The sequence below is a fragment of the Syngnathus scovelli genome, unplaced genomic scaffold (genome assembly GCF_024217435.2).
Source record: "Syngnathus scovelli strain Florida unplaced genomic scaffold, RoL_Ssco_1.2 HiC_scaffold_23, whole genome shotgun sequence".
NCBI lineage: Eukaryota > Metazoa > Chordata > Actinopteri > Syngnathiformes > Syngnathidae > Syngnathus > Syngnathus scovelli.
In genome coordinates, this window is record NW_026061323.1 from 841,969 (window position 1) to 866,532 (window position 24,564).

The 24,564-nt window shown below is 44.7% G+C and overlaps 1 protein-coding gene across 1 annotated transcript in view; it reads left to right on the top strand.

Moving 5' to 3' along the window:
* The window catches only part of LOC137839856 (small ribosomal subunit protein eS21-like), a 132,614-nt gene extending 120,765 nt beyond the window's left edge, over positions 1-11,849 (top strand). The window contains exons 3-5 of the mRNA XM_068649694.1: positions 8,791-8,854; positions 11,536-11,607; positions 11,690-11,849. Coding sequence (XP_068505795.1) covers positions 8,791-8,854; positions 11,536-11,607; positions 11,690-11,749 — 196 coding nt within the window. The 3' untranslated portion in view covers positions 11,750-11,849. The remainder of the gene's footprint in view (positions 1-8,790; positions 8,855-11,535; positions 11,608-11,689) is intronic.
* Positions 11,850-24,564: the final 12,715 nt, after the last annotated feature.

The window sequence follows — 24,564 nt, forward strand, 5'->3', positions numbered from 1 at the left end:
TCACAAACTCCGCCAGTGGCGAGCAGTGCTTTCATACAACTACCAAGTCCCGGCACCATTCGTCACGGATGTAGACACGGATTCCTCCTCCTCGCGATTCCCCCCCTTCACAATGGCCCGGTCTGCCCGATAGCACACTAGCTGCTCCAGATGCACAGCAGAGTCCGGAATGTTGACACTCAAGCAAGTCTCAGTGAACATGAGCACACAGCAAATACTCACTGTCCGGTTCGTAGATCTCACCAGTCGAATGTAATCCATTTTGTTGTCCAGCGATCGAACATTTGCAAGAAGAATGGAAGACACGAGTTTGGTTGGCCGCTAGCCTGGGCCGGATGCCTCCGCGCTTGCCTCTCTTCTGCCTCCTCGCACACTGCCTCCGACGCTTTCTATCCGGGGGAGGAGTAGCAGGCGAGTCCGGCGTTGTTTCAGGCCGGAGTAGTCCGAGTTCCTTTAATGTCTTTGTTTCAAAGTTCAGAACGCTGCAAAACTCGCTTTTGCCAATGTCGAGTAGAACCTGCTTGTAGCACGACGTAGGAAGGCAAGACGAACACATAAAACTGTCGGACAAACACTAACTAAACGAATAAAACACCGTTCGGGTGGGACAGAGAGAGGTAGCTGCATGTGCACGGGTCTGTTGGGAACGTCTGGCAGAATCCCCTGTAAGGAAGAGCTTCAACTCCCACCTACGTCCCGGGGGAGGCGGGGGACATTGAGTCCGAGTGGACCATGTTCCGCGCCTCCATTGTTGAGGCGGCCGACCGGAGCTGTGGCCGTAAGGTCATTGGTGCCTGTCGTGGCGGCAATCCCCGAACCCGCTGGTGGACACCGGCGGTAAGGGATGCCGTCAGGCTGAAGAAGGAGTCCTATCGGGCCATTTTGGCCTGCGGGATTCCGGAGGCAGCCGACAGGTACCGGATGGCCAAGCGGAACGTAGCTTCGGCGGTTGCTGAGGCAAAAACCCGGGCAGGGGAGGAGTTTGGCGTGGCCTTCGAGAATGACTTCCGGACGGCTTTGAGGAAATTCTGGTCCACCATCCGGCGTCTCAGGAGGGGGAAGCAGTGCAACGTCAACTAGGTTTACAGTGGGGATGGCGTGCTGCTGACCTCGACTTGGGACGTCGTGAGTCGGTGGGGAGAATACTTCGGAGACCTCCTCAATTCCACTGACACGCCTTCCATTGTGGAAGCAGGGCCTGCGGACTCCAAGGCAGACTCTCCAATCTCTGGGATCGAAGTCACTGAGGTAGTTAAAAAACTCCTCGGTGGCAAGACCCCGGGGGTGGATGAGATCCGCCCGGAGTTCTTAAGAGCTCTGGATGTTGTGGGGCTGTCATGGCTGACACGCCTCTACAACATTGCGTGGACATCGGGGGACAGTGCCTCTGGATTGGCAGACTGGGGTGTTGGATTCCCTCTTTAAGAAGGGGGACCGGAGAGTGTGTTCCAATTACAGGGGAATCACATTCCTCAGCCTCCCTGGTAAGGTCTATTCAGGGGTGCTGGAGAGGAGGGTCCGTCGGGAGGTCGAACCTCGGATTCAGGAGGATCAGTGTGGCTTTTGTCCTGGCCGTGGAACAGTGGACCAGCTCTACACCCTCGGCAGGATCCTCGAGGGTGCATGGGAGTTCGCCCAACCAGTCCACATGTGTTTTGTGGACTTGGAGAAGGCGTTCGACCGTGTCCCTCGGGAGGTTCTGTGGAGGGTGCTTCGGGAGTATGGGGTGCTGAGCCAACAGATAAGGGCGGTTCGGTCCCTGTACCACCAATGCCAGAGTTAGGTTCGCATTTCCGGCAGTAAGTCGGATTCGTTCCCAGTGAGGGTTGGACTCCGCCAAGGCTGCCCTTTGTCACCGATTCTGTTCATAATTTTTATGGAAAGAATTTATAGCCGCAGCCGAGGCGTTGAGGGGGTCCGGTTTGGGGACCTCAGCATTGCGTCTCTGCTTTTTGCAGACGACGTGGTGCTGTTGGCTTCTTCAGGCCATGATCTCCAGCTCTCACTGGAGCGGTTTGCAGCCGAGTGTGAAGCGGTCGGGATGAGGTCAGCACCTCCAAATCCGAGTCCATGGTCCTCGATTGGAAAAGGGTGGAATGCCCTCTCCAGATCGGGGATGAGATCCTGCCCCAAGTGGAGGAGTTTAAGTATCTTGGGGTCTTGTTCACGAGTGAGGGGAGGATGGAGCGCGAGATCGAAGGGCGGATCGGTGCAGCGTCAGCAGTAATGCGGACCCTGTACCGGTCCGTCGTGGTAAAGAGAGAGCTGAGCCAAAATGCAAAGCTCTCAATTTACCGGTCGATTTACGCTCCTACCCTCACCTATGGTCACGAGCTATGGGTCGTGACCGAAGGAACGAAATCTCGGATACAAGCGGCCGAAATGAGTTTTCTCCGCAGGATGTCCGGACTCTCCCTTAGAGATTGGGTGAGAAGCTCGGTCATCCGGGAGAGACTCGGAGTAGAGTCGCTACTCTCCCACGTTGGGATGAGCCAGATGAGGTGGCTTGGGCATCTCATCAGGATGCCTCCTGGACGCCTCCCTGGGGAGGTGTTCCGGGCATGTCCCGCCAGTAGGAGACCCCGGGGACGACCCAGGACGCGCTGGAGAGACTGTGTCTCTAAGCTGGCCTGGAAACGCCTTGGGATCCCCCGGGATGAGCTGGACGAAGTGGCTGGGGTGAGGGAAGTCTGGGAGTCCTTCCTAAAGCTGCATCTTATGAGCAGCTCTCGTAATGCATTAGCGGATTTAATGCTGGAGGTGTGTGCTTTTGTGGAAGAGCCCCTTATAACTCGAGGTTCAAACCCCCTCTCTTGGTGGCAAATTACAGGTGTGGTTTATCCCAGATTTTCTCATGTGATGAAAAAGAGACTGCATTATGGCTACATTTGTCCCATCTGAGAGGATATTCAGTAAGATGGGGCAGATATTATCAGAGAGACGAAATCGACTGAGCTCATCAAAAGTTAGTCAGCTTGTATTTTTAAATGCAAATCTCGAGTAAAAGCAAAAGAAATTACAATGTATGTCCATTCATCAAGTTTTTTTTTTCATGTTTACATTTTGTTTTACAATGGAGGATAAAATATTGAAAAGGCAGCAACAGCAATGTCTAAATATTCTATATTAATTTTATACTAATTTATACAAACATAGTTGCTCCATCAGAGCACAGACACGGCACACATGTTCACGTTTATTTGACTATTTTGATGTGTTTGCGCCTTTTATAACTGGATCATTTTGGTCACTTTTTTGAATTTTCTACTGTGCCCTCCCCTGCCATCATGAAAAGGGGAAAAAACAAATTCGATTGTCATATTCATCAAATTGTTTTTATTATAAACTTTATAATATTAAGTCATTTTCCTTTTAATTTCAGTAGTTTTGTATTATTTTGTACCAAAATCGCTGAATTTTTATAGTTATGCTAAAACCGAAGACGAGTCGCTCGCAGGAGGCAACTTCCTGCCTTGCCTCCTCTGAGGATTGTGTAATCACACGGCTGCCTATGCTGACAGGCTATGCAGTTAGACTGAACTGCTGTCTGTCTCTATGTCGCTGCTTAAGTGTTCAAACACTAATTATAATAATTAACTAATTTTGGTAACTCAGCTGATGTATATAATATCTAGTGTTTTTTGTCATCTGTCTGTAACGTCGTGTTTCAAGAGATCCAACGGAGGCAACGAAAAAAGTGCTCTCGCCTTATGGCAGGGGGCGCTAGTGATCTCCAGTTCAAATTTACAGTGAACAACTGAGGAGCAGTTGTCCATTCATTTCGTTTTACATTTGTTTTTTTTTGTTTTTTTTCATTTTTACATTTTGTTTTACAATGGAGGATTAAATATTGAAAAGCGAGCAACAGCAATGTTTAAATATCCATCCATCCATCCATCCATCCATTTTCTGAACCGCTTAGTCCCCACGGGGGTCGCGGGCGTGCTGGAGCCTATCCCAGCCGTCATCGGGCAGTAGGCGGGGGACACCCTGAACTGGTTGCCAGCCAATCGCAGGGCACACAGAGACAGACAACCAATAAATTCTAGATTAATTTTATATTAATTTATACAAACATAGTTGCTCCATCAGAGCGCAGACATGGCACACATAGCTTGGTAACTTTTCTATTACACATAAGGCAGAGCTCATGGACATTGGCCTGGCTCGTCAGTGGGGAATCGACTTCCTGCCTCTGAGCCCCTCCATTCCCGCACGTGCCATTGATGGCCGTCTGATTGGCGAGGTGGCTTTCGCGACGGAACCAGTTAAGTTACTGCTCTCCGGCAGTCACCATGAAACCATCCAGTTTTTAATTCTTTCCCTCCCAGGACAGCAGCTCATTCTGGAGCCCCGCCCAGGTACAGTGCCGACATCTCCAATGTCCCAGCGTTGTATCACGAACTCAAGGAGGCTTTTAGTAAAGCCAGGGCCACTTCTCTTCCCCCACACCGGTCCAACAATTGCACCATCGATCTGTTGCCCGGCACCTCCCCTCCCAAGGGACGCGTCTACTCCCTGTCCGCTCCGGAGCAGGACTATGGAGGAGTACATCCGGGAGTCCCTGGCGGCCGGTATCATACGGCCATCCTCTTCGCCTACTGGAGCGGGTTTCTTCTTTGTAAAGAAGAGGGAGGGCACGCTCCGCCCGTGCGTCAACAACCGGGGAATAAACGAAATCACTATAAAGAACCGATACCCTCTGCCTCTTCTTTCTTCCGCCTTCGAGAGCCTTCAGGGTGCCACCATCTTCACAAAGCTGGATCTTCGCAATGCCTACCACCTGATCCGCATCTGGGAGGGAGACGAGTGGAAGACGGCTTTCAACACCCCGAGCGGACACTACGAGAACTTGGTAGTTCCATTTGGGCTCACCAATGCCCCAGCGGTTTTCCAGTCCTTAATAAATGACGTTTTACGAGACATGCTGGACAAATTCGTGTTCGTTTATTTGAACGACATCCTCATCTTCTCCCGCTCGCTCCCTGAGCACATCAGGCATGTTCGGGCGGTGCTGCGCCACCTCCTGGAGAATTGGTTCTACGTAAAGGCAGAGAAGTGCGAGTTCCACGCCCCCTCTGTCAAATTCCTCGGCTACGTAGTGCGTGAGGGATCCATCAAAATGGACCCCGGGAAGGTGCAAGCGGTCACGTCATGGCCTGTTCCCGAGGCACGCAAGCGGCTGCAATAGTTCTTAGGATTCGCGAACTTTTATCGCCGCTTTATCGGTGGATACAGCACGGTGGCCGCACCCCTCACCGCCCTTACCAGCCCCGCCTCCCCGTACAAATGGACGGAACGGGCAGAACAGGCATTTCGGGAGCTTAAGAGGAGTTTCACATCCACTCCCGTCCTCCGAGTTCCCGAGCCCGACAGACAGTTTGTGGTCGAGGTGGACGCCTCGAACGTTGGTGTTGGGGCGGTGCTGTCCTAGCGTAGCCGCCAAGACGATCGTCTCCACCCGTGCGCTTTCTTTTCTCACTGCTTGTCAGCCTCAGAACGGAACTATGGTATCAGAAATCGGGAGCTCCTCGCCTTCAAGTTGGCCCTGGAGGAGTGGCGGCATTGGCTGGAGGGTGCCACCACTCCGTTCATTGTCTGGACCGACCACCGCAACTTGGAGTATCTGAGATCGGCCAAGAGACTGAACACGAGACAAGCACAGTGGGCTCTGTTCTTTGACCGGTTTGAGTTTTCTCTTTCCTACAGACCAGGTTCCCGTAAGGCGAAGGCGGACACCCTGTCACGTTTGTTTCCTGGTGGGGAGGAGGGACAGGGTCCACCTCCCACTATCCTCCCAAGCTCGGTTTGGGTGGCATCTCTTTCATGGGAGATTGAGCGCCAAGTGGAAGCCACCTGGTGCGATCAACCCAGCCCCAGCAACTGCCCGGAGGGTTGCCTGTTCGTCCCTGAAGGCCTGCGGTAGTCCGTCCTGCAATGGGTGCACGACTCACGCCTGGCCTGTCATCCCGGGGCTGCCCGCACGAGGTTATTGGTTCTTGTCACAAGCCTAGTGTGTGCTGCAATATTACCGTATTTTCCAGACTACAAGTCGCTCTGGAGTACAGGTTGCACCAGCTGTAAAAATGCATAATAAAGAAGAAGCAAAAAACATGTCGCACCGGAGTACAAGTCGCATTTTTGGGAGTACAGACATGAATAGGCAACAACAGGCTAAACAATACGCTATGCTAACGTTACATGAACACAAATGAGCTGAGAACAAGCCTGGCGTAACATATTAACAGTTATTCAAATAAGTATAAAATAAATAACACGTTTATCAAACCATTGTTGGATTTTGTCCACAATTTAGGGAGCGCGTTATCTGCGCCTCCCGGCTAAAGCCATTGCCAATCACCTGTTATCCAATTTACTCACTGCGTGCTCGTTTGATTTCTTCAGATTTAGGAAAATGCTAAGACACTGAAGCACAAATTAGACTTACACAGGTTGGTTGAGCTCAATCACAATTCTTGTTCAAAAAGCTCTGTTTTCAGGAAAGTACAATACAGCGCTGGGCCCTTAAAGAGCAGAAAGTCTCCATTCAGAAAAGGCAATGTTTAAGGTTCTTTGATCAGCTTATATTCAGTTGCACATTGTAGGCCGAGATTGATGGGTGATGAGTCTTTGGGGTGGGGCAAGTTCGCCATGGGAGTGGGTGCTGGTTATGGGCGATTCGGTGTGTGTGGGGGCTGTTGTCTTCCGTCCCGTCTTTCGGCCTTGGCGATCATCTTTGGCTGAGTCCTTGGCTGGCTCCCTCTGGCATCTGCTGGTTTTATCTCCACGTGACTTTCCTGTGAACATTCTTCTCCAATCTTGGACATACACTGTCGTACCTCATTCTTTCTTTGTTAGGCAAAATATTTCCCTCTGTGCAGAGCGTTCAGTAGTAATAAAAAACTGGCGTCTAGCATTAGTCAAAACATAAGATACAATCAAGTACTGAACGGTCAAGACGACTCTGTCCGTGTCCATGATTTAGAGTAAAACATCAGGCATGCATTACACACTTCCTTAAGGGTCATTAAGCTATTTAGGCAATATATCAAAAGACATTTGTTATTTCAAAGTGCTCAGAAATATATATCAGATCATAAAGTTTATAAAAACCTTTCTCATTACCACTTATTAAAAATGTCTAGTTATGTCTTTATTGATTTGGTGTGTAGGTATAATTATATGCTTAAAATGTTTCTTTTATTGATTTAATATGTGAATATACTTGTCTGCTTATGTACTTTATTCAATGATGTTTGAGCACATCTGTTTTTGTAGCTAGGCAGGACTTTTTGTATTTTGACCCTATTCCTTCACCATCCGTGTCACTCCAAATCATTAAATCCATCGAAATCTTCGTCCTTTGTGTTCACTTCTAAACAACGCAGCTGCTGACTCCGGAAGTACATGCAGCGCTGGCGTCAGACTTGTCAGTTGCGGTTCCAGTTATTCCACAGGCCTATATAACTATATATAAACTATATATCAAATAACTAACATAAATAAAAATTGTATCAAACCATCCGTGTCACTCCAAATCATTAAATCCATCGAATTCTTCGTCCTCCGTATCACTTATAAACAACGTTGCTGCTGACTCTGGAAGTACATGTGGCGCTGACGTAAGACTCATTGTCAGTTGCGGCTCCAATTATTCCACAGGCCGAGTGTGCCCTCATGCGGTTAAAAGTGAAAATAACGTGATCAACTATACTATAGTCAGTAAGTAATGTGTTAATGACCAAGTGATAGTGTGTTAATAATTTCGCATATTATTTGCTCCTGATTATAAGTCGCACACCCGGCCAAACTATGAAAAAAAATTACAATTTATAGTCCGGAAAATACGGTACTCAGAATACTGTGTTTAGACTAGTGTGGCCACATAGAACATATTGATTTAGAAAATTTCCTAGTAGACTGTCCTTTTAGGTTGAGGTTCTGGGGTGGTTATGCTTGGTGGAAGTCTTACGTAAAAAAAAAAAAAAAAAAAACATCACTTCTGAACCCTCCAACCCCCAAAAAGGCATGTTTGTTGAGCCATTAAAATGTAATTGTCCATGAAAGCATGACATTTTCAACACTTTTAGTGGGTCAATTTGTAAAAATTCGGAGGCCGAACCTCGCGAGATGAGCCAAAAGAACCCGAGAAAACCCGACCGCGCGACCCCGATGCCGACTGACTCCGTTCGCTATTGTATTTTCGTTACTTTGAAGATTGTATTAAGCCCTAATCATGCCTCCAAAGAAAGCAAGTGGGAGCAGTAAAGCCATCCTAAAACACAGACGCTCTTAAAGCAATGCGACAGTGAGTGCCCGGCGCGCTGAGGTTGCGCGATCGGACCAAATTAAGCTCCCTGCGCACTGAGGTCAACTTAAATTTTGGAAAGTACATCAGGACAGTATAAATATTTTCTAAATTTCAGCGACGGCTCTGTCACAATAATGCGACCAGCGCGGTGCAGTTGCGCGGTGCAGTTGCGTGGTGCAGTTGCGCGGTTGGCGGCGCGCTACGGTTGCGCGTTCGGCAGTGCGCGGCAGTTGCGTGTTCGGACAAAAATGCGCAAATGAAAAAATGCTTAGAAAAGACGGGTTTTTTTTTTTGTCTTGGAACGGATACATTTTTTTCCCATTATTTGTAATGGGAAAAATAGATTCGGAATTCGACCGATTAACTTCTCGAACCACCTTCTGAAACAGATTGTGGTTGAAAACCGAGGTTTGACTGTATTTGTATTAATCAATGGAAACACTGTTTTTTAAATTATTATTTTTATTTTCTTTTTAAAGCTCTGCGAGCAACCGGATCATCGGAGCCAAGGACCACGCTTCCGTACAGATCAACATAGCAGAGGTAATCTTTTTCCAACTTACCGTATGTTTGGCACAATAAGGCACTTGGGGTTAAAAGGCACAATTGCAGGGTCTGTTTTGTATTTAATCCACACATAGAGCGCATTATCGGGCCTATTTATGGCATGACTTATGGTAAACAAAAAGTTATAGGACCAAGACACTGAGATTGGTTGTACTTTATTCTACTGTTTAACCATGTACTCTGTGTACTCACATTATTGTTAATAGATATTTATATGCAAATCCGTCCAAGTCCATGACTTCTGTATCCAAATTAAACAATTGGGCAAGTTTGCCATGAAACATGCCAAGTTCCATATTGTCTTGTCGTCACGTTGCTCTTCTGCAATGATCCTGGCTTTCCAGAAAGCTCTAATTGTGCCTTGTAAGCAGTGTTCCCTCTAATTTTTCAAGTGACTGTGCAAACACACAAGCTCCCTGTGCACACTTTGGACCACTGTGTGCAACACCAGAATGAATGAATGAATGAACAAATAAATGAATAAATAAATAAATAAATAAATATTGTCAATTAGAACTTTAACTTGCTCGGGGTCGGATTTTGTTTTGTGTGACAGCTCGTTCCTTTTCTGTCGATCTTTTGCGTTCTTTGCAATAACATACCGATCCGCTCTCCCATCTTGAGTCTTTGTACAATTCCAACAGCTTTCAAATGACATTTCTGCTGAATGTGACGCGCGAGGTAGTCCAACTTCCATTTCTTCCGTATTTTTCCCTCCGTAAACTCGCCCGCCACTTTGGCTTCACTGCATGTTTTGCAGAGGAGACCTTTCTCATTCAAAAAGAGAAAATCTCACCCAGTTTCACTGTTTCCTCTTGTAGTTGCACACACTCCGACAGCCATCCAAACTTAAAAGAAGCATCTCTTATTTATTTTGGCTTGGCGAGTGGATGTGTCGCTGCTCATTCGTTTCGCCATGATTAGCTAATTTAGCATTTGCATCGCTTGACTCTGCCGCACTGCATGGATAGGTAGGACACATATGTGTCATACATATACTATGTAGCCTAAGTGAAACATATCATTGGCTGGACAACTGTCAATTACTGATTTACACTACAAAAAGGCACAGAAAGAAAATCATTCATCCACTTAATTAGATTAGAGTACGTCTAACAGTAGATCTTAATCAATCAGTTTATGCTGAATTGTATTTTGTGCGCAGCATGTAATTTCATGTGCGCCAAGACTGCACGACCAGTCCGCAATTGCGCAGCTTAGAGGGAACACTGCTCGTAAGCACGTCTCTTTGTCTATGCCAGGGTTCGGCAACCCAAAAATGTTCAAAGGGCCATATTGGCCCAAAAAAAACAAAAAACATACCTGTCTGGAGCCTTAAAAATCTAAAAGCCTTTTATAATGCAACATAGTGTCAATACATAAGTTGTATGCCTACTATTAAAATAATCTAAAGAAAAATAGTGGTGTCAATTTGATCACTTCTTCTTGCGGCCCATTAGAGTTCACGTACTTGCATAGCAGCGGTGTTTGTTCGATATCGGTCACGTCACTCGACTCACCCATCACAGGCAATTGAAAAAGCTGTAGCTGAATTGATGTCCTTGAGCTCGAAAGACTGCATCCATGCGGTTCGACAATGATTCATATTGATGAAATCATCAGGAAAGAATGCAGTCTTGCGTGCCTCTCAATAGTTCAAGATTTTTTGGTTTTGTCTTCCAAGTGTCCGCCATCATTCTACCCCAAACATGCTCAATGATGTTCGTGTCTGGTGACTGGGCTGGCCAGTACTGGAGCACCTTGATCTAGAACAAGGGTGTTCTATTCAGCCTACTCATACCCCCACTGTTTCTCTTAATAAATATGCCCTTGCAGGAAGGAGGGTTCAGACTTCATTCCTTCAACGGGTGAAATCTCCACCTGCAGGTGTCTAAAAGGACTTGCTTGTCTCCCGTGTGGTTCTTGCAAAATAAGTTAGAGTGAGCACAACTCTAACACCTTTTATGATTGGTTTTAGAGATTTGCTCACTCACACTTATTTTGCAAGAACCACACGGGAGACAAGCAAGTTCTTTTAGACACCTGCAGGTGGAGAGTTCACTCGCTCAGGAATGAAGTCTGAAAACCCTCCCAACTGCAAGGACATATTTATTAAGAGAAAGAGTGGGGGCTGGTGTAGACTGAATAGGAAGCCCAAAACATATCAGGGGGAACTTTTACGACCTTGTGTAGGATGAGACAAGGTAGGTTATTTATTACCGGTTGCATTCCAACATAATCATACGATAAGGATAATCTGAAAAACCCTAACAATTGGGAAGAGGTAGCTAATATTTCTTGACATTTTAGTATGTTGATATTGCCTTCTAACTTGCAAAGGTTTTGCTAGGATTGGGTGTATTGTATGACAAGGCGACAAAACTTGTTTTGCCAAACTCTGACCTTTCTGTGTTCATTAAAAGATCAATATTTCTGCAGTGAAGCAAATTTATTTTCATACATTACACCTCATTTGGGTGAGTCAAAGTCAGGTTATAAGCCATTGTTTCTACAACATGGACAAGCGACAGAACTTCTGTCAGACACTGTATATAGTTTGTCCTTTTTCAAGCTCTATGTACGTTCTGTATTATATGTAATGTGGACGTATTTCTATGTATGAAATAAAGTCATTCATTCAACTATGTCTGCTACAGGTGGACAAGGTCACGGGTCATTTCAACGGTCAGTTCAAGACCTATGCCATCTGTGGCGCCATCCGCAGAATGGTGAGTCATCCTGGATTGTGTTCAATGGTTCAAATGCTTGTGGTTTTTTACATGTGCGTGTTCTCTCCTAAATGCAAAACAGGGGGAGTCTGATGATTCCATCCTCAGGCTGGCAAAGAATGATGGTGTTGTTGCCAAGTAAGATGACATTTTTGTCATCAGCACGTATCTTGTGTTATAATGTGCATTTTTCTCTCCATAGGAACATCTGAGTGATATCTTTAAAATAAAATGTAACAAAATCCAAATGCTTTATTGGTCCTGGTTTTTATTTTATTTTTTTAGTGCATAGAGCACATTTGTTTTGTTTGTTTTTTAAAGTCCATTAGATTACAATTACAAAGTGAATAATTATCCCAGTAAAAATACTGAATTTTTGTCCTGTCATCCGTACATACATCATCTACCGATTATCTGGAGGTTGGGCCGTAGAGGCAGCATTTTCAGCAAGAAAGCCCAGACTTCCTTATCTCCAGCCACTTCTTCTAGTTCTTCCCGATGTATCCCAAGGAGTTCCCAGGCCAGCTGGGAGTCGGGAGCTGTGTCCAAATTCACAGGGTGCGTTCTCCGAAGGCCGTTTTTTAGGATGCATGACGTAACTTTCGGCGTGACTCAGCTGCCCAAGTAGTTGAAACGCAGGGATGTTTTTTCACTTGTTGAATATGAACGTAACAGTTAAAATCCACCTGTTTTTCACCATCTGAACGGGTGGCTATTTTGCTCACCAGTTTTCTAAAGCTGAACTGCGATTGTTTTTGACTTGAGACCTGGCAACTGCGATGTCATTTTTAGTCGGCAGCGAGTGGCAATATGGTTGCCCCCCTGTGATGGATAAGAACGAGTGAATTTTGTTACTTATCTCATTCCAAGGACGCAATATTAATAAGAATGATGTATTTCGGCTCCTGTGGGCATATATAATATATTTTAAAGAAAATGTTGGGTTGAGTTACCCTTTAATAGGAGTGGAGCGCACTCTTGCTCTCTGAAAATGCCTACTCACAGAGTAGTGCTACTTTGCTGGAGCACATCCTCGCACTCTGGGCAGTAGTCATGGACACCCTGAACTGGTTGTCACCAAATCGCGGGACACACATAGACGAATAACCATTAACACTCAAACCTACAGACAATTTATAGTCGTCAGTCGGCCTACCATGCACGTCTATTCAACATTGGAGAACATTGGAATACCAGGAGGAAACCCAGGCAGGCATGGGGAGAACATGCGAGCTCCACTCAGAAAGTCCGTAGCCGAAATCGGACCCACAACCTTTGCATTGTAAGGCAAACATGCTAACCAGTGCTCCACCATGCTGCCAAATAAAAAGTTTTACTGGGTTAATTGTAGTACATACTGTTGGGTTGACAACATTTATCTGAAATCAATCTCAGAGGCGGTAGGTCTTTTTAGCTTAGCGTTTTCTTCTGCGCAGAAGGGCGCACCCCAAACACACGCAACAAGTGTGGCTGAGATCCGCGCTCTGCTCGAATTTAGCCGTGCCTTTTATTGAGAGAGAAACAAAGGGGCAAGTGTACATGATCGGGTAGGTTCCCAGGCAGGAAGTACATTCCATAGTTATCTCATTACCCCAGAACAAATGGGATACACTTATGGACGGAGCAGTATGGACGTCTCATGACTATTAGCTTAACAAAGACCTAGTCTTAGTGGCCCTGGGAATACATCCCTGTGCCGTACTCATGACTTCAACTTAAATAAGACCTCTATCTGCTTCACCCATCGCATGACAATCATGATCTGAACATGTCTAGCTAACTATGGGGCTTATTGTATAGCGCGGCTAATGACTCCAGTCATTAGCCGGCCATATGCCCCCAAGTCATTTTCACAAGGCTAGATGGTCACATACTGCGGAGAATCTTGCACACAAAAGTAGATACATAGAATCCAATGATAAAAAGTATATAATTTCCAACACATACCGTAATTTCCGGTGTACAAGCCGCGACTTTTTTCCAAAATTTTGAACCCTGCGGCTTATAGTCAGGTGCGTCTTATATCAGATTTTTTTCGTGATTTTTGTGATGACTTGATCACTTTTACTCTTAACACTATTATATACAGTAAAAGCTACAAAACAAACTGACAAATAAGTCGTTTTCAAATCAGACGAGTAAAAACTGGTCAAATATTTTTTTAAGAAGATATTAAAAGTGAAGACAATTTGCAATTCTAGTGATGACACATGAATTTGATGCACAATTTGTCTTCGCGGGCCACATAGAATGATGTGGCGGGCCGTATCTGGCCCCCGGGCCTTGAGTTTGACACCTGTGCTCTGAACCCTTTCTCTTACTCTGCCATGTGACTCAGAGATTACACAAAACAGTGGCGCTGTTTGGACCATCTGCATTGTATTAAAACCTAATCAATCAGCATTTAAATTCAATTCTTATGATATTTTGCTCATCAAAAACAAGTTGTAATGAATGTGAACTTTTAATGCATTTTATTCAGAAGGTTACTTTGAACCCTGAGGCTTAAATGGCGGCGCGGCGTACTTATGGAGTTTTACGGCCTCCGGCCTCCAGGGGGCGCTCTAGCAGGAAGCAAGAGCGAGACAGACGAAGAAGAGATAATGCGCCGAAGAACACTTGCTGTTAGAGATTTGCTCACTCCAACTTATTTTGCAAGAACCAAACAGAAGACAAGCAAGTTCTTTTAGACACCTGCAGGTGGAGAGTCCATTCGTCGCTGTCTGAACAGCGATTATCGAATGAAGTCTAAAAGTCTCCTCCCTGCAAGGGCATATTTATTAGGAGGAACAGAGTGGGGGTGGGAGTGGACAGGTTTGGTGAACCCCCGGCCTCTGATAAGATCAGAGCAGGGGGTGTTTTACACTATTGTGGGAAACAGAACAACTTTGATTGCTTCCCCTGCAGCTGGTCAATCAAGCAGAGGAAGCAACCACTTCATCTTACTCTGCATTGTGAGGGCCAGACGTGATTGATTTAATCATTACATTGTGAGGGCAAGACAAGATTGATTTAATCATTACAGTCTACATTCCAACATAATCATAGGATCAAACTAACCTGAAAACCCTAACACTTGCTAGTTTGTGTTTACAACATTCCGCGCATCACGCAGAACGCGATCCAGACGGACATTACTGAAAGGAAGCTTTTATACACAAACCGTCATTATGGGGGACAAAAGAAATGCATATGATGCCGCTTTTAAGCTAAAGGCAGTCGATGTTGATGACATTGTGTTGCGGCACCCTTTTCTTTATTTCGTGGTCCCGTCTACTCTGGAGCTATACGTGTCGCTCGCTAGTTTAATGTAATTTAGCGCTTCGTGCATGAATAAGATTAGCATGAACAGACCCTCATCATGGAAAACGCTAGAAGAAATGGATAAAAACGATGATGAAAGAGATACTGAGAAAGTGTGTGGCGAAGGATAGCTAACGCTATTCCAATCGGAAATTGAGGAGGAAGACTTTGATGGTTTCAGTGCACAGGAGGAAGATGAAGACGATGAAGCTCTTTTTTTTACTTTTACTTTAACCAGCCCTGTGAGTGCTGTGCTATCGTGTTGCTGCTATGTTACCGCCGCGTCTCAGTGACTTTTACCGGTATGTTTGATTTAATCAAACCCCATTAGTGCTGTGTTACTTCCGTGTTGCTGCGGTATTACTGCCGCATCACAGGCAGTGTTTGGAAAGAAATGTTAAGGTATGTTATTAAAACTTTAAAAAAGCTTTCTGTGTCCAGTATTTCTTTGTTAATAACTCGCGTGCACACTTCAGAGAGGTTTATAAGGCGGCAGGCTTTGATGTCTATTCATATGCAAATGAGTTAGGGGGTAATAAAATTTTATGACCTATTGATGTTAAGATTTATGGCTTTTTTTTTTTTTATTGGGGGTCATAAATCACCCTCTTTTGATTTGTGGCGGGGTTGGGGGCATCAAGATGGCGTCAGTCGTGACGGCGCCATCTTTGACTGTCGCCATTTTGGGTTTGCTGGCGCCATTTTTAAGATGTGGATATGTATGGGCATGTATTTTTATGAATCAAGACAGGTGCAGCACCTGAGCTAGCTTTGCTAACAGCCCTCTGAGCTACCTTTGCAGAGCCTTTCTGTTGAGAAGAGGAAGGGAGGAGGGGGTTAGAGAGGCGTCATTACAATCATTAGAGGTGGCAAAGTTGGCTTCAAGAGAGTCGCATATAATTTGAGAAACAATAGCTCAGCCAAAGTTATCTGAAAGCGGGAGACGCATGTAATTTGGTAAACATTGCTTTAGAGGATCAAGGGGGTTTTGGAGGATCAAGGGGGGTTTTGTTGAGAAAATCACACTGCTACAAGTCACAAGTTATCTCTAATGTAATTTGACAAACAATAGTGGAGTCGGCATTACTGGGTCCAGGTGGAACCGTTTAACTTTGGAGGGAGACAGACGAAGGCGTCTGTTTTTTTATGAAGGCTGTATAAGTTTAAAACATATCCTGATTTAAAAAATGAAAAAAACAAACACGTGATACACAGAGGTGTGGTTTGAAAGAGGGGCTGGACTTGTTGTTCGTATATTTACGCGAGAGTATCGGGCTGATAGTTCATAGAAAAAAGAGCTAAAGCTGTGGTGTTAAACTGCAAACCTGAAGCTCAAATCATGATAGCAGAAACGCCGGTCAGTATTCATCTTTGCCGCAGAGGCCCTGATGGTTTGCTAGATGCCCCTAGGAAGAAACAGATGTATCTAAGACGTATGCAACAAAGGCCTACAGAAAAACTTGAGCGGAGCTGGTATCTAACACCAGAGACTCAATGGGGATTTAAATTTTTTTACGAGACTGGTGAGTTGTCTTTCTTTATGAGAAACCAAGAGAGCTCTGGATCAAGCAACAGCAACTATGTGCAGGCCCACGCATTTGGTACTCTGAACTCAAATGATTGGGGTGTTTTAAATCAACTCCTGCCAGAGGTTTTGACTGAATTTCACAATGAATACGGGTCAGAAGGTGAGCTGAATGCAACTTGGATTTCAAAAATCACAGCCGGCGGGAGATGTTTTTTCCGGCTGAAAGTTTCTCCTCAAACTGTTGATGGGGCAGAAGATGGAGAGGTAATGGATTTAATGTTTTTAAAACTTTAAGCGTTCAGCAGTGAATGTGGCCTTTTCCAGACAATTTTGAATATACCGTTGACAGAATGGTATGGAACGATGCAAGCATATGGGGAGAGTATTACGGGGCTTTTTCTATCAAGCCGTGTCTGGACAAACGTCGTCGGAGTGAAACGTAAACTGGCTTTAGATTAACCCTTACTAAAAAATTAAGTTTAAACCCTGGCCCTCTTCAACACACAAGACTCTGTTCCTCCTCCTACCCCCCTCTTTTTCTCACCTGCTGTCACAGGAAGGTGGAGTTATAGTCATTAGCATAACTATCTAAATTGTATAAGAGCGGGCTTGCAATCGTCTCTTTCACACACGCACGCACAAGAGAAAGAAGGTGGCCCAAAAAATGCTTGCCAGAAGACTTTTACCACGTTCTACACCTACGGGGATCACGTTCTGGTCAACCCCTGACAACTCGGATGCAGAGTCAGATGCTGACGATGGGAACACAGCTTTCCTAGCGTCGCCAAGACCGACGCCAGTGGGGCCTGAGACATGGGCTGAAAGATTTGAGATTCTTCCGCTGCCGCCATCTGACCCGAACGAATGCATGTCACCGATTCGACTCGACGATCTGCAAACCGATTCTCTCTATGGAGCTTTGTCATCAACTTTCGACGTGTTTGAAACCCCTGAAACCTCGGGGCAGCAGCAGCAGCAGCAGCAGGAGGAGCAGCATGAACCGTGGTCCACGTCACGAGCCATTGAATTGTTTGATGGCGCCTGCGCACGCTATCCTGAAAATGGTATGGATTTGCCAAGCTTGTCTGCTACCGACATTAGAGTCTTACTCAGAGAGGCAGAATCGCACCTGCCCGCTGATTTTGAGGAGGTTGACGACACGATGGTCCTTGAGTTTGGGGCCGTTCCTCCGAGGGCCCCGGCGCCTGCGAGAATCAACACACAGCAGGACACGGAGGCTGACGACACGATCGTTGACACTCCGATGGTCCTTGAGTTTGGGGCCGTTCCTCCGATGACCTCGACACCTTTGAGAATCAACACACAGATGGACACGGAGGCTGACGACACGATCGTTGACACTCCGATGACCTCGACACCTTTGAGAATCAACACACAACAAGACGCAGAGTATAATATGACAATAGAGCCTCTTAAATGGTTGGTGATTGAAGACTACACACGCCTGAAGCTGATGCTGGTTCATCTTTTGTATGATGCCTTAATGAAACATGCTAAATCTAAGTGTGACGGATGTGCTCTTGATGATCTTAGCCAAATGCATCATACGTGCCTATATGTTGAGGATCGAAACTTTTATTTCTATGCGAATTATGAAGCAGTGACGGGTGAACTGTGCAATGCTGACTTCCTACACACGTTGTCGACAATGTTTTTCTATTTTAAAAGCTCTGCAACGCTTATAAACATCCGCAATTCTGTTTCTGCCATTCTACATGACCTAGCTCATGAAGGCAAGATCTTCACACGGCTCCGTGCGATAAAACAAGAAGCTGGTGATACTGTTCTGAATCGCAACGAAGTCACTCTATTATTTAGAACGTTTGGAAAAACACAATGGGAGGTTTTGTAAAAAAAATGTGGAATCAATTGATGACTTTCCTAACAGTACTTTTAGATTTAACAGGGGGGCAGCTAAAGAAGTTTAAAACTCTAATAGGGTCCAAAGTAACACCATCTATGTTATCTTCATTCATGCGTTATGTCAAACCTTAGGATTTATAGAAAAACTTTTTTTTTACCATGTTTTACACTTGTTTGTGTTTATTAGTAATGTTTTTTAAGAAGTAGTTTGATTTTTTCTGTAATAAACTATTGTGACCGTTTCTCTATGTTTATTCAATGGTGAGAGATGTCTTCAGCTAAGAATCCTGATAGTTTTTGGGGGGAGAGGGGGAAAAAAAAAAAAAAAAAAAGCCAAATCGAGAGTCACGCCCACATAGAGGTAAGAAAAAAATAAATAAATAAAGCCAAATCGAGAGCGAAGTCCGCCCAAAGCAACAGTGCGTTCGAACCTCTCATCTCGTGCGTTTACTAACCTCGACTTAATCCCCCGCTAAAAATGTGAAATAATGCCCTCTAAAAAGGGCCTCGTGATGGACGCGCTGGAAGACCTGTCCAAGGAAAACTTCAAAAAGTTTGTTAACGCTCTGGTGAGCCGCCGCGGTAACATAAAGCTGGCAGAAAACAAGCTGCAAGATAAGAACTTTATGGACGTAACCGAGATGCTGGTGGCCACTTTCACCGAGGATAAAGCTCCAGCCGTGGTCTCCGAATTGCTCATCTCCATTAAGTGCGTCGACGAGGCCGAAAAGCTCTGTAAACTCATGCGCTATGTCAAACCTTAGGATTTATAGAAAAACTTTTTTTTACCATGTTTTACACTTGTTTGTGTTTATTAGTAATGTTTTTTTAAGAAGTAGCTTGATTTTTTCTGTAATAAACTATTGTGACCGTAAAAGTGACTGTTTCTCTGTGTTTATTCAAAATCGCGAGATATCAGACCTGTTTGCTTTATTAACAGCGTCACAATCTGATATCCATCAGAATTTACTTAACAATGGGTAGCGACAGGTGTCTTCAGAGACTCTACTATAGCGCTAAAAATCCAGCGAGTTTTGGCGGCGAGAAACGGCTGCACAGGGAGGCGATTAATAGCTGTAAAAACACTAACATAAGAAAAGTAAAAGCTTTTTTATCCGATCAGGATGCGTACACTTTACACAAACCAGCCAGAATAACTTTTCCTAGAAATAAAGTTTTTGTTCGAGGTCCTATGAGACAATTCCAAGCAGATTTGTGCGATATGCAATCACTAGCACGCTACAACGATGGATATAAATATTTACTAACCGCAATCGATATATTCTCGAAACGTGCATATGTACGTGTTTTGAAAACGAAAACTGGTACACAGGTCACCAAAGCATTTGAAGATATCCTGACAGTTAGCGGTTCACCATTACGCCTTCAAACAGATAAAGGGGTGGAGTTTTTTAACAAACATTTCCAGAAATTAATGAGAAAGCACAATATTACACATTTTTCCACCGCCTCGGACACCAAAGCGCAAACGATCGAAAGGTTCAACAAAACGTTAAAAACGCGGATGTGGAGGTATTTCACTGCTAAGAACACACAACGATACGTCGATGTAATTCAGGATTTTATTGTCAGTTATAACAACAGTTTTCACAGCAGTATAAAAATGACACCTAACGCTGTAAACGAAGAGAATAAGAATATCGTTTTCACTAACCTCTACTCAAGAAATCCTTTTCAACGGGGATGCAAGTTCCGGTTCGCACCGGGTGACACTGTGCGAATTTCCAAAATAAAAGGGAATTTTGAAAAAGGTTATTTACAAAGTTACACGGATGAAATTTTCAGAATAAGACAGCGTCTCCACCGCGTTCCTCCCGTCTATAAAATATCGGACTTGGATGGTATGCCCGTGCAAGGCAGCTTCTACAAAGAGGAATTACAAAAAGTAAAAATTAAAAAAAATAAAATTTTTCGCATACAGAAAATTCTTAAATCACGTACTGTGGCAGGTAAACGCGAGTCCCTCGTCCACTGGGTGGGCTGGCCAGCCAAATTCGACAGTTGGGTACCCACAAAGAGTATTAAAACCATCTGACGGTCTCTAAAACGGCCATTCTGTGGAAATTACAAGATGGGTGACCATCAGAGAGAATTCTACATCACATTAGCGTCAAATGCCAGTGTGCATCTTTTTAGCTCAAACGCGCTCACAGAATTCAAAACCGAACTAGCTCAACATATCGATTTAAAAGGTTCGTGGGAGGTCGGTTTATGCGAGATTTCCTACATCAACACAATACCCACCATTCCTGAGAAAAAACGGAACTTTTACCTAAAACAACCTAAAAATCCGCCCCCTAGAGGTGATACGTTCCAAGACGACTCATCAGAAATTCGACATTTGCTCAAAACAAGGGGAGGTGTTTATCAAAATTATGACTCGTTAGCTTTGGACATTCAAACTCTATTAACTAAAGCGAGTAACAAAAAGATTGACGTCCGATTTGATCAGCACAAACAGAGGTTCATGTTTTCGGGCGAAGAAGGATTGAGAGTTATGTTCAAGAGCCCCCTGGCGTACATTGTTGGAATGACACCAGAGAATTGGTTGCCACTCAAACCGGAAGGCGTCAACGCACAACGATATACGCGCCGGATCATATTTCATGTTCATCTACACCGACATTATACATCATCAGACAGTTGGTGACGCGTACGCCCCCATGTTACGAACTCTGCCTCTGGAAGGCGGATTCGGTGAAGTTGTAAACAAAACTTTTAATCCGGTTTACTATTTAGATGTGTGCAGAAGCCATATTGAAACCATTTCGGTTTACCTACGAACAGACCAGAACAACCCGATAGATTTCGAATACGGGAAGGTTATTCTCACTCTGCATTTTAGATCTAAATAATAATAAATTTAAAAAGAAATAATAATAAATTAAAAAAAAAAAAAAATGACGTCATCGTCAATGCATCCCGACTTGTATCGTTTTGTTGATTATTATGAAACACAAGTGGGGGGCTCGTTTCAGGGTTTTTCGGGAAGCCCGGTGCAGTACGGACGAGGGATTGGGTCTATTTTTGCAAAATTATTTCGTTTCGTGATGCCTATGTTTAAAAACGGGTTTAACTTGGCGAAGCCGCATCTTCAAGCAGCCGCTAAAAACATAGCAACGGATGTAGCGGGGCGCGTCATTCAAAGAATCCACCAGAAACAAGGCCCCGAGCAAGAAGGTTCCGGGCTTGCTGTATTGTCACGTGGGACGATCCATCCTGGGGGGCGGAGAAAAAGAAGCGTTAAAAGGAAAAGACGCTCCACCCGTCTCAGACCAGTTGTCAGGAAAAAGCGGAGAAGAAGCAAGACAGATATTTTCTCTTAAAAAATGGCCCTTCTACATTTTAAAAGTCAAGAGGCGACGCTATCAAGTCAGGATCTGTTTAGTGCGCCCCTGACGCAATTCTCCATAGAAGATAGCTCATATGTCGAAATCCAACCGTTAACAGCAATCGTGGACCAAGGCCCAATAGAATTTTATATACCCGGGGATGGCTCAAAATATTTAGATTTATCCGACACTTTACTACATCTCCGTGCAAAGGTGACGCGTAGGGATGGGACAAATATTCCACCGCAAGAACAAGTCGGCATCGTGAATTTTCCTATAAACACAATTTTTAGTCAATTAGATATTTCGTTGGATGGACGGTTAATCTCACAATCTAGTGCCACGCACGCCTACAGATCCATCATCGAGCTGCTGTTAAACTTTTCAAACGATTCTTTGGAGTCACAATTCACAGCAGGAATGTTCGCAAAAGACTCTAGGGGGCGCATGGACTCCATTTCTTTCGAAGAGGGCGTGGCTAACGCTGGTTTTGTGCGGCGCGCACAACAGATTGCAGGCTCACGTGAATTTCACCTTATGGGACCGCTTCATGGAGATATTTTCTTTTCCGAACGCCATCTACTGAATAATGTGGATCTGCGTCTAAAGTTAACTAGAGCTTCTGATGATTTCTGTCTCATGAGCGCTCCAGACAGTGATTCGTGTCTCAAAATACTAGGAGCATCCCTGTTTGTGAAAAAAGTATCAATCTCACCGGCTGTGGCTATAGGTCACGCCGCCGCATTACAAAAAGGTAATGCTCTCTATCCCGTCAGCCGCGTGAACATGAAAACCTTCAGTATCCCGCAAAACTCGAGAATCTGCCAGCAGGATAATCTCTTCCTCGGACACATCCCCAAGCAAATTGTATTAGCTCTCGTAAACCACAACAGTTTTATGGGACGGAGAGATTTAAACCCGTTTAATTTTTTGCATTATAACATAGAGTATTTAGCTCTCAGCCACGAAGGTCGACAAATACCTGCCAAACCTTTTCAGCCCAATTTCGAAGCTGGACTATGTACACGTGAATTTCATAATTTATACACAGCAACGGGGCGTTTTCTAAAAGATTTACCTCTCTGTATAAACCAACAGGATTTTACTCAGGGCTATTCACTTATTGTTTTCAATTTAAGTCAGGTGGATGACTCAGGCGCGTTAACGCCGATCAATAGCGGGGTGCTGAGACTCGATTTGCGCTTCAGAACCCCATTACCACATACAGCAACCCTCATTGTTTATGATTCGCTTATAGAGATTAATGCTAAGAGGGAAGTATTGATGGACTATTATTAACGCTATGAACGGCCGTGAATTGGACATGATTATGACCCGGATGCAGAGAACCTTATTTGGAGGCGTTTTCGCATCGGATGAGTTAGCTGACGTCAGAGACACGCCTCCGAAACATTATATCGTCAACACGCATCCAAGACATTTACCCGGAGAGCACTGGCTCGCTTTGACTTTAGAATCGGACGGCTCCCCATCTTCACCTGTAGCGTATTTTAAACGTTTAAAATCTGCGCGAGCCAAGGGGTTGGAGATGCTTGTTTCCGGCAAGTTTAACCGTGCTAGCGTTCGAAGAAATTCACTCCATCCTACCGGCTTCTCGTTGATTTTTTTCCCACTCGTACACAAATGTCTCAACAGATCGCTCATATGGGAGCCTTTGATAGTTTTTCCTCTAAAAACAAATTCACTTAACGGCGTCCAGCTTACATCTTCTGCCGATAGTCTTTTCAGCACATAGTTGGCATTGCGTCGGAAACGTGGACCTATGGCGTCCAGAATATCATCAATTGCGCTCTCATCAGCGGTCTTTATTTCACCCCTCTCATTGTCTTCGTGGCGAATCGTAATAGGAATTTGCTCGGAGTCTTTTTGTTTGACCAACCCCAAGTAACGCTGCATTAAGGTCTGATAAATTTTGATCTTTTCATATTGATTTAAATTTTTATTATCCAAAACCTGTTTCATCTCTTCATCCAAAGAATGCTCTGCTGTATCACGGATGGTCGGCGCTGGTCGATTCAGCCTCTCGAGCTGATAAGGCGAAATCAGGAACATTTTCTGAGCCGTTTTCAAACTCATTTTATGCTTTGTTCATAAAGCCACTAATGACACTCCCGAGAACAGGTGCGAAAGCAGCCAGTAACGGCAATATAAAACCACCTTTCTGAACTAACACAGCTCTTTTCTTCTTCAAAGTATTTTTCTTATCAGCCAAAAAGCGGATATTTTTCTTTTGCTTTTTAAGTCTCTTGTAAAGTTTTGATTTTAAGGGTACATGTCCTTTAAGAAGATTTAGAGCAATCTCACATAATGCTTTCACCAAACTACTGGGGCCTCTGAGTAGCAAATGCTTACGTTTGGCCGGCTTGGATGTAAACAGAGATTTGAGTAACGGTGCGTTTGTTTTTAAAAGCTTCGTCATCGTTTTATTGTTTGGGTATATAAACGACAGGCCACTGGTTATGTAGTACACCTGTACGTAGTCTATATTGTTCTGGGCATGAAGGTGTCAAATCTACCAGTAAATACCCATGCGGCTCTCTTGTAGCATCTTCAAAGCATTCCAGGAAAAACTTCCGGTTGCTGGGAGAAATTTGATTCGCCAGGACACTCACCTGCAGTTTATCGCGGGGGTTTTTGAACAAAATCAAATAATTACTGTTCAAACTAATAGTACGGCTAAATTTCCCCTGATGGAATACATTCTGCGTTAGCATTATAACGCTTAAATTTTTATGATGTCTATATTGGGTGAATATTCGAACCACTTCAGGGTTATCCGAAGCTTGGAAGATGACGTCATCCAGAATCAACAGATGGTGCTGCTGTGGCGGGAACAGCTTCTCGTCGTCAAAAGATTCAGGCAGCCCC